The sequence below is a fragment of the Electrona antarctica genome (genome assembly GCF_951216825.1).
Source record: "Electrona antarctica genome assembly, chromosome: 3".
In the NCBI taxonomy this organism is placed as follows: domain Eukaryota; kingdom Metazoa; phylum Chordata; class Actinopteri; order Myctophiformes; family Myctophidae; genus Electrona; species Electrona antarctica.
Window position 1 is genome coordinate 169657 of NC_136808.1, and position 15503 is coordinate 185159.

A 15503-nucleotide genomic window follows, 5' to 3' on the forward strand; every position below is an offset into this window, starting at 1 on the left:
TCACAACCCAGCACATTTAGATGCAACTGTGTGTGTGTTTGTGTGTGTGTGTGTGCGTGCTGTCTCTGTGTGTGTGTGTGCTGTCTGTGTGTGTGCGTGCATGCGTGCGTGCGTCAGAGTGTGATCCTGAGTTGTGTGAGTCAGACATCCCTACGTGTCGAGAGGACCAGACTCTAATCGCCACCAGAACTGATGGAAGCTGCTGTCTGGCTCACATCTGCAGTAAGTTCAATACAAGGTCAGATGGGTGGGCCGGTGGGCCGCAAACGCTACAGAGTGCAGAGCTCTGATCTAGAAAAGGTTGAGAGGTTGCCGAGCCATGATGTCATGAGGCCCGGTCGAGCCATGAGGCCCATAGGGCAGGAGCCTATCTCCTGTTTCTGTAGCGTGAGGCAGCTTTGATGCACAAGTACACCCCCTGGACATGACGCTAGTATGTCGCAGGGACTTACCCCCAATCCAACCCTTGATGCTGAGTGCCAAGCAGGGAGGCATTGGGTCCCATTTTTAAAGTCTTTGGTATGACCCGGTCGGGGATCGAACACCAGTAGTACAGCAGTACAATGAAAACAACATTTTCAAGGTTTCAGGTTTCCCTTTTCGTTTAAATATTAATGTTAAGTTATCAATACAATCTTAGTGTTTTGCCAATTATTTGGGAGTCCACTTCTACCCCCACCAGTGGTCCCTGGCCCACAGGTTGGGAGTTGCTGCCCTGTGGGGGCGGTGCTCATCTGTTGACATATTAGATCTGATACCGTAGGCTTGTTATAATATACTACTATTTAACCTGTATCTCCTCTTTTACCTTCTTGCACCTGTTCTTTCTTCTTCAAGATAAGGTGTTTAATATGTTTAATTGCTTAATAGAACACTTTTTCACTCCGTTTGAAAAGTTGTATAAAGGCCTACATGAGTACACATCAAGATATGCGGTTGGGCTTAGTTTAATTATGTTGGAATATTTCCCTATATTGTATAGATGATAATAATGATAGATAATAATTACAGGGGGTGTAACTAGGAGATGGGCTTCTACGGTAAACAATCACATATGTCCTGTTGATGTTTCCTTGAGCAAGGCACTGAACACGCTACTTGGTTACGGTAGTCAATGTAAAGTTAGGATCGGTATACAATTAAACCCCTTTTAAGCTTTATAAACCAATCCACTAGTTGCACCTTGTCTCATGTGTGTGTGTGTGTGTGTGTGTGTGTGTGTGTGTGTGTGTGTGTGCGTGTGTGCGCGTGTGTGTGCGTGCACGCGTGCGCGCGTGCGTGCGTGCGTGCGTGCGTGCGTGCGTGCTCCCAGTGTGTGGTGCATGCACAGAGGTGCTCCCTCAGTGTCAGGAGGGAGAGGTTGTGATGGTAGATGCCAACGGCAACAGTACAGACCGATGCTGCCCTTTGTATCACTGTGGTAAGAACAAGAATACCCTAAAGTAGTGATTCTCAACATTCTTTTAATCCATTTAGACCTGACACAAGAAAACCCCAGAAGCAAAGATTTGAGTTAAAAACGTTCGCTCTGAAAGAATATATATTCTCGGTATATATGAGCTTGTAGATCTGCTATTTTTCAATAGCTAAAGCAGGGGTTCTCAACCCGTGGGTCGCGACCCCTTGGGGGGTCGCCAAATTATTTTAGGGGGTCCCCAAATTATTAAAAAAAAAAAGATTTCTTTTTTAAAATTTTATTTTCACGATTTTTCAAAAATAGCAGATCTACAAGCTCATAGCGCGCCACCGAGTGGCGCGCTATGAGCTTGTAGATCTGCTATTTTTCAATAGCTAAATTATAACAATGCTTAAAACACCAAAAGGGGTTCCCGCCCAAAATGGGTTAAGGTTATTGTAGCAATCAATTTATATTGGGGGTCGGGAGGGGGCGGGGCGGGGGTCCCGAGACATTGCCAAAGCATTTCCGGGGGTCCCCGGCCAAAAACGTTGAGAACCCCTGTGTTACAAAAACAAGGGCACCACAACTTTGTGGGTCCTTGACATGAAAGCATTTGAGAACCACAGACATAAAAACATAGCTTTAAAAAAAAGAAAACACAAATCTGTTTAGAAGTCATTTTGTAGAATCAGCCGCAGGTCTTAATGGGAAATAATAAATACAGTGGATCCTTTGGAATACACTACAGGTTATTTTGTCCATTTCCTTAAAAGTAATGCTTTTCCCGGCAGTAACAATATAGCCTATACATCTACTACTTTAACTATCAATACTCCAGGTTTGTTCGCTTACATCACAGACACCAATAGACAGACATAGACACACACACTATACAATAATTTGAAATGTTTTTGCCTTATACCGTGTGTGTGTGTGTGTGTGTGTGTGTGTGTGTGTGTGTGTGTGTGCGTGTGTGCGTGCGTGCGTGCGTGCGTGCGTAGTCTGTGAGCCTTACAGGTGTCGTCCGACTGTTTGTCCAGCAGGGATGTCTGTTGCGTCCACCCCCCGTCCAGAACAGTGCTGTCCCAGTTACACATGCGGTACGACTCCTCACCTCCAACGCCTCCTCCTTTTATACAAACATAGATGGATGGCTGTGGCCGGGCTGTGGCATATATTAAGCCATATTTATATATTTTAAACACTTGTTTGCCTATAATCACAAAATAGGGGCGCCAGGTTTGAAAGTGGTTAAACTCCTGACTGACTCCATGAAACGCCACTACCGGTGTTGGTGTTTTCACTCTGACTGCACTAGAATATGTACACATAACTTGGATAACAGCATTGTTAGGTGTTGCTGTTTGTCAGAAATGTAATAATGGTGATATAAATGGTTGCTTGCCTTTTTGACTAATGCAGTTTCTGACACCTTGGACTAGATGGAGATGTACTGTGGCAAATAATAGGGATGTACGTAACAATATTGCCATCATCCAGATACCATAATAACAATTATGTCTCTATATTACCGCGGGCCTCAATATTGTGAGGGGACGGCATCTACCAGGCCGAATTATTATCCAGTATATTATACAGTATTATTATACAGCCTGCCTCTGACTTGTAGTGATTCTCTTCCTGATCGCTTGGTTATTTAGCTAAACGTCTAACAAGCAACATAGCCATCCTGTTTAGCTTGCAATTTCATAATAAGTGAACGTTAATGTATTTATTTATTTATTTTGAATATTGTGCTAAATAACATATCTTGGACTTGTTGTTATATTATCGTGAGTTTTTGGTACATCCCCATGTAGCAATGCACCATTTATCTAGAGATTAATATCCTTATTTCCAAGTACTGTGTCTGTGTGCGTGCGTGCGTGCGTGCGTGCGTGCGTGCGTGCGTCGTATTCTCAGTAAACATGTTAATGTTCTCTATGTGTTTCCAGAGTGTGCCTGTGAGAAGATCGCCAGTCCTAAATGTTCACCGGTAGGTTCACCTGTTCTGCTGAAATCCATGACGCTGACGCAGCTGAAAACACTGGATTTGTGTTGTTAGAAGATGCTTAGCTTCCTAACCATACCATTTCTGTTGTTAGAAGATGCTTAGCTTCCTAACCATACCATTTCTGTTGTTAGAAGATGCTTAGCTTCCTAACCATACCATTTCTGTTGTTAGAAGATGCTTAGCTTCCTAACCATACCATTTCTGATCAAGTCGAGATTTTGACAAACAATCAAATGTTTACGCCTAAGGGGCCACTTGGAAGAGTATTCTTGCATATGTGTCCTGTCTGTCTGTCCTTTAGTCTGTCTGTCTGTCTGTCTGTCTGTCTGTCTGTCTGTCTGTCCGTCCGTCCGTCCGTCCGTCCGTCCGTCCGTCCGTCCGTCCGTCCGTCCGTCCGTCCGTCCGTCCGTCCGTCTGTCCGTCCGTCCGTCCGTCCGTCCGTCCGTCCGTCCGTCCGTCCGTCCGTCCGTCCAACTTGAGTGTTCTGTTGGCAACATGACTTGTGACGAAGGTTTACCATTTCATGCCAATTAGCTTTATGTGTTTTATGAAGGGAGAAACGACACAACTGGACAGAGCCGCCATGGTGGACTCGCAGAACCAGTGTTCTTGTAAAAGATACAAGTGTGGTAAGCATTTGTGCGTGTGTGGCTGGTTTTCTCACATCTGTCCTCTCACCATATTTCTTTATGCGTTAATCCTGTTTAAATGTTTCATTGTATTTTCTTAAAATCTTGTTTATGTTCTCTGTAAACAGCAGGAAGGAAAGCTGTTACCACGTGGTGACGTGGCATCCTAAATAAACTCAAACCGTCTGACCTGTGTGTGTTTCCGTGTGTGTGGTGTGTGTGCGTGCGTGCGTGCGTGCGTGCGTGCCTTTGCAGTGCGCGACGCGGTGTGCCTGGACGGTGCGCTGGGCGTGATGCGTCCCGGACAGACACTGGCGGAGCTCCGCGAGGACGGTCTTTGCCACACGACTCAGTGTACCCGCACTCAGGACCCCGTCAGCGGATACTACCACATACGCACCACCAGCGTCAACTGCTCTGCATCCTGCCAGCCTGTACGTACGCTCGGGAAGAACCACAGTTGTAATGGATTGATTTGATATGTATATAATATATATGATATATATACACGGTAAAACGGAGAGTTTGCATGGATGTGTGTTTTGTCTTTTTCAGAATCAGGTGTACATCCCACCCAGAGACCAGCAGACCTGCTGTGGCGTCTGCAGGAACGTCTCCTGTTTGCATGTGAATGAGAATGGAACTGTGCTGCACAAGGTAGGAAGGAAGGAAGGAAGGAAGGAAGGAAGGAAGGAAGGAAGGAAGGAAGGAAGGAAGGAAGGAAGGAAGGAAGGAAGGAAGGAAGGAAGGAAGGAAGGAAGACGCCTGAGGGTGAGAATGAACGCATCCGCCTCGTTGACGGCAGACTGCTGGGCATGGGGGGTCAGACCAACATGGAATGAATTCTGCACTGGCCATATAATGAGCATGTCTTGAGTGTACAGGGTTTGATGAGGTCAGATCAACATATGGAATGTCAAAACAGGTCAGCTCCATACTATATATGGAGATCTAAGGGTTGTATCGGGGACATTCTCTTGAGTGTACAGGGTTTGATGAGGGCCCACGTAGGGCCGGGCCTTAATTTTCGGGCCTGTTGCGAACTCTAGTTTTCGCCGGCTGCCGGGCGGGCTGCACTAACAACTTTGGGGAAGGACCATCTAGAGTTTCAATGGACAGGTTTATATAAGTCAAAAGGGAGACATCGAAGAGGAAGGATGGATGGGGGAAGGATCAATTATGGAATGTCAGAACAGGTTCTGACATATATCCATATATGGAGAGTTGCTGGCCAATATTAATGACATCAGGGTTCTCCATATATGGGCTTATCAGGGTTCTCCATATATGGGCTTAACTGCGACAGCAGTTCGCATTTACTATGACATCAGGGATATCCATCCGTCACGTGATGTCACGATGACTTGGGCACCATATATGCCTATGGGGGCTTGCCTGGGGTGACCAAACAACACACACACTGACGGGAAATGCTTGATTCCATAGTTCTGGACCCCAGGAAGAATAGCCACGCTTTTGCAAGTGCTAATGGAGATCCATAATAAAGTAAAGTAAAGTTAACTGCGACCTGCGGTCGCAATAAGTACACTCAAGACACGCTCCATATATGGCCAGTACAGAATTCATTCCATATGTTGATCTGACCCCCCCCATGCCAAAGCGCCAGCGCTCGCCCAACAGTCTGCTGTCACCCAGGCGGATATGTTGATCTGACCCCCCATGCCAAAGCGCCAGCGCTCGCCCAACAGTCTGCTGTCACCCAGGCGGATATGTTGATCTGACCCCCCATGCCAAAGCGCCAGCGCTCGCCCAACAGTCTGCTGTCACCCAGGCGGATATGTTGATCTGACCCCCCATGCCAAAGCGCCAGCGCTCGCCCATAGTCTGCTGTCACCCAGGTGGATGCGTGCACGCGACCTCTTCTCGCCCTAAAGGGCGAGGTCTTCTCGCCCTCAGGCATCTTACTGGTATAGCACCTTTCATACAGAGTTGCCGTTCAAAGTGCTTCACAGGCAGGACGGAAATAAAGTGCTTTACAGTTAGGTCATAACATATCAGACACAATACAAGACACAGAATATGCATAAAATCATGGACATGAAGATAAAAATAGGAATAAAAGGTCAAGCATAGGGTTAGAAAGAATTATTATTCTTAACTTTTAAGGAAGGAAGCGAGGGAGGGAGGGAGGGAGGGAGGGATGAGTTATGGAATGAAATGTTGTTGCTCTGTGTTTACAGCCTGGGAAGACATGGGTGTCTAACTGTATGAGGTACGACTGCTCAGACACTCAGTCTGGGCCCACGCTGATCAGCTACCCCTACAACTGCCCTCCCTTCAATGAGACAGAGTGTATGAAGGTCAGCACGCACGCACGCACGCACACACACACACGCACGCATGCACGCACGCACGCACGCACAAAATAATGACAACAGGTGTTATGCCATTATACACGTGTTTTTTGTGATCTGTGCCCTGTATCAACGCTCGGAAATAGAACTGTGTTCTTAGGGCTTTGCCCTAAGAACACAGGCTCGGGCTGTTAGCCGCGCAAGTTTGTGAACGATATAAAACTTTCCTTCGTCCACATTGCGGTTATGTTAATTATTATAACTGCTCCGGATTCAAGGGAAAGCTGTAGTACACATGGCCGGCCTGTAGAGTAGGCTATATGAAAGCCTTTTATAAATTATACTGGTATTTCACACAGGTGTTGCCAAATAACTAATTATCTTGCCAGTCAGATGCGCGTATGACATATCTAGGTCATATCAATTTAATCAGCAGAGGCTGCAGAGCAGTGCTGCTTCTCACTCTGACTGAGCAGCACAGCTGTGTGTAGCTGCTGCGCAGCTGACCACTGCGATAAGCATTATGACAGGCGTGTGGCGAGAGAGAGAGAGAGAGAATTGATATATAATGCACTTGTCTCTCTCTCTCTCTCCTCCCCCCCCCCTCTCTCTCCCACCCCTTCTCTATCTATTCTACACTACACCAACAGTAATGTAGAAGATCATCCGTTTTTTTCTTGTCTTTCCAGATTGGTAATCACCATAATTTATATCTGTTTTTCAAAAATAGCTCATCTACAAGCTCATGCGTGCGGGCTGCAGATCGGCTCTTTTTGGAGAAGAGATTTATAGACATTATGTGCAAATATAAAATAGCTGTGATACTTATATGTAAGTGGTTATGGTGAAATAAACCATTAACACTAGTTAGTTTGGAGGGTACGAGGGGACTATGACATCTCCGTTTCAGCAAATTAGGCGGCATTTGCTATACACACGGAGACGAGAAAGTCGCGTCTCCAAACTTTCCCACTCTGGAAGGTGGTTTCAAAATTAGCCGTTTAAGTCCCCCAAAACGCCGTCTCCGTGTGGCAAAAAGGGCAGATCGGCTAATTACTTGCCCAGGTAACTCAAAATACGTCCTCGTCTGTACACCACCTTAGACACGTCAATAGGTTTTGACGCACCCACTCGACGCCTCCAGTAGTGTGCCTTCAGCAGTTCAAAGTGTTGGGTGAAGACTAGTGTCTGGCACTTTCTAGTGTCAGGGCCTTTATTGTCATACGACAAAAATAGCACAACCACAAGCTTTGCTGTTTTTGAAGATTTTTTTGGAATAGTTTTTGGATTTGTATTGTTGTATATTAATGCATGAATACCAGAGAACTCGCCAGTTTACCAAGTCGCCACGGCGAAAGTTCTTCATCAATGTCTTCATCGTTATGCTAACATGCTGTCTTCATCAGTGTCGTATGTCAAACTCACAGATGTTATAGTTCATTTCCAGAGTGATCAAATTATTTTGTGCAATTAAATGGTCAGCTAGATCAGGGGTTCTCAACCCGTGGGTCGCGACCCCTCGGGGGGTCGCCAAATTATTTTAGGGGGTCCCCAAATTATTTAAAAAAAAAAAAAAAAAAAACCTACAAGCTCGTAGCGTGCCACTCGGTGGCGCGCTATGAGCTTGTAGATCTGCTATTTTTCAATAGCTAAATTATAACAATGCTTAAAACACCAAAAGGGGTTCCCGCCCAAAATGGTTTAAGGTTATTGTAGCAGTCAATTTATATTGGGGGTCGGGAGGGGGCGGGGCGGGGGTCCCGAGACGTTGCCAAAGCATTTCCGGGGGTCCCCGGCCAAAAACGTTGAGAACCCCTGAGCTAGATGATGATAAAAAGGTGAGTATGTGAATACCAATGATAAGTAGGCCTACCATTTCAGGAATTGTTTACTGATGAATTCCATTGTTTCGGTACTCTCTCTCTCAATTCAATGCAATTTAAATGAAGGTGAAGTAAAACTAAAATACACTAAATCGGTAAACTGGCGAGTTCTCCGGATACCTAATGCATGCCCAAAATAGGCAAATGGTTATAACCTATGTGACTGTTGTCTTGACTCAGGTTGCTGGGAGTATAGTAAGTTACATGGACGGATGCTGCAAGATATGTAAGTGATTGATTGACAAGTGTCTATACTGTACTGTACTGTAGCTACAATAGAACCTCTTCACCGCTGCTTTAACATGTGTTCTCACAAATACATGTTTGCCCTTCAGTCGGTTATAGCCATGCACTTTTTTGAACATTGTAAATCGTGGCTAATATATTTCCGTTTGCTTAAAAAGGGGGGCTCACACCTAATCCGTAATGTGTTTCTGTTGTTGCAAAATCACACATTGAGACAAAATTGGGTATGATTATTGATTACAATATTACTGACGTGTTTCACATTTTTGCAATATTTGTTTGTTCAAATATTTTCTTAAAAGAAAAGCAAAAGATATTTACCACAAATTTGATTTAATTGTATGCATCAACTCAGAAGTATACCAACACCTCTAGTCTATATCGCAACACAATGCATCTTTAATGATTCAGTAATCACTGTTTAACTCTCCCGTAGCCTTGCCCGAGATAACGAGATTAATTTACCTTAGCCAGGGACGAGATACCGAGATTTGATAAATTAGCGTTAATCCAGAGTTAAAAAAAATAATTTATTACCTTATTTTAGCTCCATTGCTAGTCACCGTTAGCGTCCATGCCCTAGTGCACGCCTGCACTAGGGCATTAAGCAACTAGTCGACTATTCAACTAGTCGACTATTTTTTTCTTTCACGATTTTGTAGGCCTCAAGATCAGGTAGATTATAGTTACACAGTACACAGTTTTTAAATGTACAAATATATATATATTTTTATTTTATTTTTATTTTTATTTTTATTTTTTTATATTTTTATATTTTTATATTTTTATATTTTTTAAACAACTAGTCGACTAGTAAACTAGGCAACTAGTCAACTAGTACAAATGACTAGAAGTGAATGCCCTAACCTGCACGCTGTCTTTATTGGCGTCTAAGCAGTTAATAATAATTCAACTTGAATCCAAATTGAACATGGTTAGTAAATTATGTTCATCTGACTTCACCTGAGAACAACACACTCAACGGATTAGGTGTGAACAAGGGGTTTACCCTGGAGACCTATAGTATTGTTCCTGTTTACCAAAGTGTTCTTTTGTTACAAAGTCAGCTTCAGATATGTGTCTACTGTGTAACGTGTAATGACACTTGTACGTACATTAGGAACCTTTGGCATGCTTTTCAGTGAACCCCAGCATTCGTTGCAAAAAAGAAGAAATATGAGAAATATGATTATATTCATTCAAAAGCAATTTTGAAAGATATTAAGCATTGTGCTTGTTATGATGTTAAGTGAATTATGTGTGCAAACCAAATCCTTCATTGAAAAGCATAAGATGACATGCATGTGGGTTTTGTGGTTTAATGTGCTCACCCTCATGTACCCAATCCCTTACCAGGTACTGGATACTCTCTCTTCCCTTTCCCAGTTAGTCCATTGACACCCACAGTTAACACAAACTGTGAACGAGGTACCGAACATGGCTTGAAAAATTAACAAAAAAGAGAAAGAAACCGAAACGGAAAACAAACTACAAAATCTAAGGCTTGCCAGCACCATTGTTGATATCCAACAATGTACTTCCCTCCAAAATGAGATGCTAAAAGTAACAAATAGCGACAAACTTTAGAAAACTTTAAAGGACGTTCTTTACAAAGTATTACAATATAGTCCACCCCATCCCTAAGACCCCATTCCCTCTCTCTGTGGACCACATACATGACATGGCTAAACTCTTTCCCCATTTTTGCACTGTCAGGGCAGTGCATTGTTGATTGCCAACAATGTACTGTTGGTAGTGGCCAAGTAGTTTCCATTTAGATGTCTGCATGTGTGTGTGTGTGTGTGTGTGTGTGTGTGTGTGTGTGTGTGTGTGTGTGTGTGTGTGTGTGTGTGTGTGTGTGTGTGTGTGTGTGTGTGTGTGTGTGTGTGTGTGTGTGTGTGTGTGTACTGTGTAGCAGCTACTGATGTGGGCCTTGGTGTTGGGATCTGTCATCTGCTTGGGTAATATGGTATATACTGTACACATCGCCACTGTAGAGGTTCCATTGTTTTTTACTGCATGCCTGCAGCACTGCCTCAACAACATCTCAAGTAAATGGATTGGTATGGAAATGACAGCCCTAAGAATGTTGGCATGAAGAATGACAGTTTTATGATATGTGCCTGCTTTAGTTGAGCTGTCAAAAAGTATAACAAAGCTTTTGTTTGACAGTTACTTTAAAATCCCAGCCACATATTAGCACAGATCTCTCATGTCCTCCTCACATGACATGAGGTGGATGTCTTCTCCTAGAGCTAGGACCTAGGGACCTAGGGACTAGGCCCTAGGGACATAGGGACTAGGACCTAGTGACCTAGGGACTAGGGGACTAGGGACCTAGGGACTAGGACCTAGGGATCTAGGGACATAGGGACCGGGACTAGGGACACCGGGACCTAGGGACCGGGACTAGGGACCTAGGCACTAGGGATCTAAGGACTAGGGACTAGGGACGTAGGGACTAGGGACCGGGACTAGGGACCTAGGGCATCGTTGTTGTTCTTCAACTGAGAGAGGGCTTGCTTCCACTTACCTAACTTAAAGGAGTAGTTCACCCAAAAGGTTTTTTTGAGTTTTTAGTTTTTGTCGCATTCCTAAGCCAATAATTTGATGACCGACGTCATCAAATTATTGACTCAGGAATTCGACCAACAAAAAAAAAATCTGCATGAACTCCAGGCTTCATGCGGTGTGTAATTGATAGAAAACTAGTCATTTTGTTTGTGCTGAACTACCCCTTTAAAGGGCTCTGTGCTTCAGACCTTAAAAAGGATCATACCAACGTCAATACATGTCGTTGTCTATTCACATTCAACCTATCATACATAAACATACCTCTTTATTGATATATCTTTTGATTTCACATATACGTTTACATTTTCTAAACCTCACTGTGAGGTTTTGAAATACATTCAAACACAATGACAGCAATGACAAAATAGTGGCATGAAGTCTTCTTGGAAAATCAAACAGATGGTCCGCAGTAGACCAGTGGACCGCCCAGATGTGATTCATAGTCAATGGGCTAAACATGGTATGGTCCTTTTAACATTCTCTTAAACTTGATAAAATAACACACTATCAAAAATCACAGCATAACTGAATAAAAACATTTTATGATGTACTAACTAGACGATACTGGCATCATCGAGTAGCATAACCATAAAGTAGTAAACTTTTGACTGCCCTCTTGTTGATTGACACGACCGCCAATGGCTCAACCACTCGGCCACCACCACTCGACCACCATCCACAAACACATGGGTACTACATGGACGCAATTATGACATCACAGAATCAATTAAATAAATACATCCTGCACAAATGGATCATGACCTATAACCTTTGCTTTCTGCCCTGCTGTTCCCTATCTCATCCTTCTACTAAAAATAAGCAACCAACTTGGAAAACTCCTGCATGTATTTGCAAGAGCCTGCTTTTTCTTCCAGGCTCTCGCAGTAAAGTCTGGAATTATTTAACTCTGAGAGTTTTGGAAACATTCTCTCCCTGTTTTAATGACTCCTAGCCATCTCAATTTGGCTTTTGTAATTTTGTGTGAACAGGTAAAGAAGATGGCAAGTCGTGTCAGAAGGTGACAGTGAGGATGACGATCCGAAAGAATGACTGCCGCAGTAACAGGCCGGTATGTCGGATGACCATCATGATACTGTCACGATGATGCTGATGTTATCTTCTCTGATATATTCTCATCATATCGTACTTGTTATTATCAGTCTTAGATACAAAACCTTCACTACTCTCACCGGCGTAGGGTCCATCATTGGGCCACGTGGGCCGTGGCCCAGTCAGTTTAGAGCTGGCCCAGTCTAACTTCGAAGAGAGGGGGCGAAAAAACAAGAAAAACAACAAAAGATATAGGGCTCCATTTTCGTCACCGCTAAACCCCTTATCCCTTAACTTCTTTGCCTTTTTTACTATTTTGCAAAACATTTTTGAATAGTTAAAATGGCCAGTCTACAAGCTCACAACGTGTCAATGTAGATTGGCTAGTTGAACTATTCAAAAAGGTTTTTCAAAATAGTAAAAAAAGGCAAAGAGGTTTAGGGATAAGGGGTTTGGTGACGAAAATGGAGCCCATAGCCTACTTTGGCAGCCCTTGTACATTCTGTACCAAATTTCTGTTTAGTATAGCAAACCACAGCATGCAAGCCGCCTTTGTTTTAAATGGTCCCCCAAACCGTTCACACTACTTCACACCTATCGGCCGGGGATGCGCTAACACCACCCCCCCCCCCCCCCCCCCCCACTGCGATGCTAATTTGCCCAGTCAATCATTTGATCCACGCTACGTGCCCGACTACTCTACTTTGAAGTGCGTGTCGTCGTAATTCAACAAGCGCTTGTCTCCTTGGACCTCGTTTGCAGGTGAACATAGTGTCATGTGACGGGAAGTGTCCGTCGGCCAGCATCTACAACTACAACATCAACACGTACGCCCGCTTCTGCAAGTGCTGCCGGGAGATGGGCCTCCAGCGGCGCTCCGTGCAGCTCTACTGCAGCGGGAACTCCACCTGGGTCAGCTACTCCATCCAGGAGCCCACAGACTGCTCCTGTCAGTGGTCCTAGGCGCACGCACGCACGCACGCACGCACATACACACACACACACACACACTCACACAAATAAACAGGGTTGGATTTGCATGGGGGGAATGGGGGGGTGGATTACATGCCGATGCTTTTGATATATCTCCACTTTGGCCGATCATTTTTGATCACAGCTAGGGCAGGGGTTCTCAACCCGTGGGTCGCGACCCCTCGGGGGGTCGCCAAATTATTTTAGGGGGTCCCCAAATTATTTAAAAAAATAATAATAATAATAATTTAAAAAAAATCACGATTTTTCAAAAATAGCAGACCTACAAGCTCGTAGCGCGCCACTCGGTGGCGCGCTACGAGCTTGTAGATCTGCTATTTTTAAATAGCTAAATTATAACAATGCTTAAAACACCAAAAGGGGTTCCCGCCCAAAATGGTTTAAGGGGGCGGGAGGCACGCAGGGCAAACCAAAAGGTGATCTTGAATAATAGCTCCTTGAAATTATGTTATCCTCCTGTACAATATACTATACTAACTATAATATAACTTTAACACAGTTATTCATTTTCCACACATAGTTCAACCACTGGAAGTTTGTCTAGGCTGAGTTTAGTTATAAGAGAATATAAAGGTGGTGTGATGAACAGGACATACCTATTGTTAAGAAGGCCCCCCATCCCTCACAACTCTGTTAAAGATGGAGTGCCATGATTCCCCCCCCCCCCCCCCCCCCCCCACCAAAACATGATCGTCGGGTACTATGATTATACTAGATAAGATTTATTTCAAAAAAGTGTACAGCAAGTGTTAAAATTATGTTTTAATGTGGCCACACCCACCAGTTCATTAAGTATATCTGGTTTTCACCTTAGCACCACCCACCTGAACTTAAGCCTCGCCCCCAGCTGTTGTTGTATGATAATGTGGGAGGGGTTAGGGGAGGGGTTAGGGTTATGATGTCACTAAAATGGTGTTATTTCGATTGGGGATGTTGACTCAAAGGCTTTCAGCTTTCAGGAAGAAACCAAAAATATACAGGGAAGACACATTTGAATATTATAACCACACCTGGGGGTCTATTAGAGTAATTTTAACTCCATAGACACATGCAAAACAGAAAAATTACGGCACTCCATCTTTAAGGCTACACTTCCAACCCATTGCCTGCTTATTCAGATTCACTATTTATCTGGGAGTAAAACTACCTCCCCCAAGTGAACACAGCTGTAACAAACAAAATGAGAACTAGAAAACCAAGGAGGTGTGATGTGATTCTCTTCAGGCATCACCTCCCATCACTTCATATTTATGTTGTGTATTTGAGAATCGGGCATCACCTCCCCTCACTTCATATTTATGTACAGGTATGTGCATTTTTTAGTAACAAATATTTACCCACACTTCTTCATGTTGTGCCTTGTTTGTAAATAAGTAAAGTCTTTGTTGAAATATTTTCTCTTTATTACATTCTATAGATGCTTGACTTTTTAGGAATAAATATTAATAATTCAATATGTTGTATATCCAGTGATATCAATAAATATACCTTATATAATCAATGGTAGCGAAGGTATTGCTAAGATTATTCTGAATAAACTCTACGTGGAGCACTTTATTTATTTATTTGACAACAATCTAGCAGAACCCCTTTTAATTTTGTCCGCAGCGGTGTTGTCGGAGAGCATTAAGCCCTAATGTTTGGCCTTGAATTGATTGAACCCCCAGAGCACTAAACCCATGGCTACACTGACAATACAAGTCACAAGTTCATTCATTTTGCTTTTTATTTCATGATCAAATTTCAGACACAAATAAATTGTGGTTAAGCACAAGTTACTCACTTGAAGGACTTTTGTTTTGTGTGTGTTTTTTAGATGGATGCATGTATTATTATTTTGGGTCAGAGCCTGTTTGACTTTATCTAAATCCATTATTGTTGTATTGATTTTGTCTTTTGAACAGCACATGAGGATAGCAGGGTCGAACTGAATTTGTACCATACAAATGTACATTTGTGTTTTCAATAAATATTTCCTCATAAAACAGATGAATACTGTATGCATTGGTTTTACCAGGGTTTCCGTTAAACTGTGTCAACTTACAAGAAGCTTATAAATACTGTATAGCCTACAGTAGTAATATACTTGTCATTGTGTTTTCAAGGAAAAAGCAACCGTCAGGTGTGTGCGTGCGTGCGTGCGTGTGTGGTATTAGCGAGGTGTTTCAGCTTTCCGTGCACGGACGGAACAGACACGTGGTGATTTGAAGATTGGGCATTATGACTAGGTCTGTGAAGCTTTGGGTGTCCCACGATTCAATTCGATTCCGATTCTTGAGGTCACGATTCAATTCAAAATCGATCTTTTCGATTCAGCTCCATTCTCGATCCAAAAACAATTTGATACATAGGATTTCAGCAAAATCTACTCATTTAGTAAAAAGCTTTTATAATTGTAAA

The 15503-nt window shown here is 43.4% G+C and overlaps 1 protein-coding gene across 1 annotated transcript in view; it reads left to right on the top strand.

The window, feature by feature from the left end:
• otog (otogelin) overlaps positions 1-13276 on the top strand; it is a 98881-nt gene extending 85605 nt beyond the window's left edge. Inside the window, exons 46-56 of the mRNA XM_079497409.1 lie at positions 118-222; positions 1313-1420; positions 2401-2499; positions 3355-3395; positions 3967-4042; positions 4298-4476; positions 4598-4699; positions 6244-6363; positions 8421-8466; positions 12050-12129; positions 12873-13276. Of these exons, the coding sequence (XP_079353535.1) occupies positions 118-222; positions 1313-1420; positions 2401-2499; positions 3355-3395; positions 3967-4042; positions 4298-4476; positions 4598-4699; positions 6244-6363; positions 8421-8466; positions 12050-12129; positions 12873-13073 (1157 nt within the window). The 3' untranslated portion in view covers positions 13074-13276. The remainder of the gene's footprint in view (positions 1-117; positions 223-1312; positions 1421-2400; positions 2500-3354; positions 3396-3966; positions 4043-4297; positions 4477-4597; positions 4700-6243; positions 6364-8420; positions 8467-12049; positions 12130-12872) is intronic.
• Positions 13277-15503: the final 2227 nt, after the last annotated feature.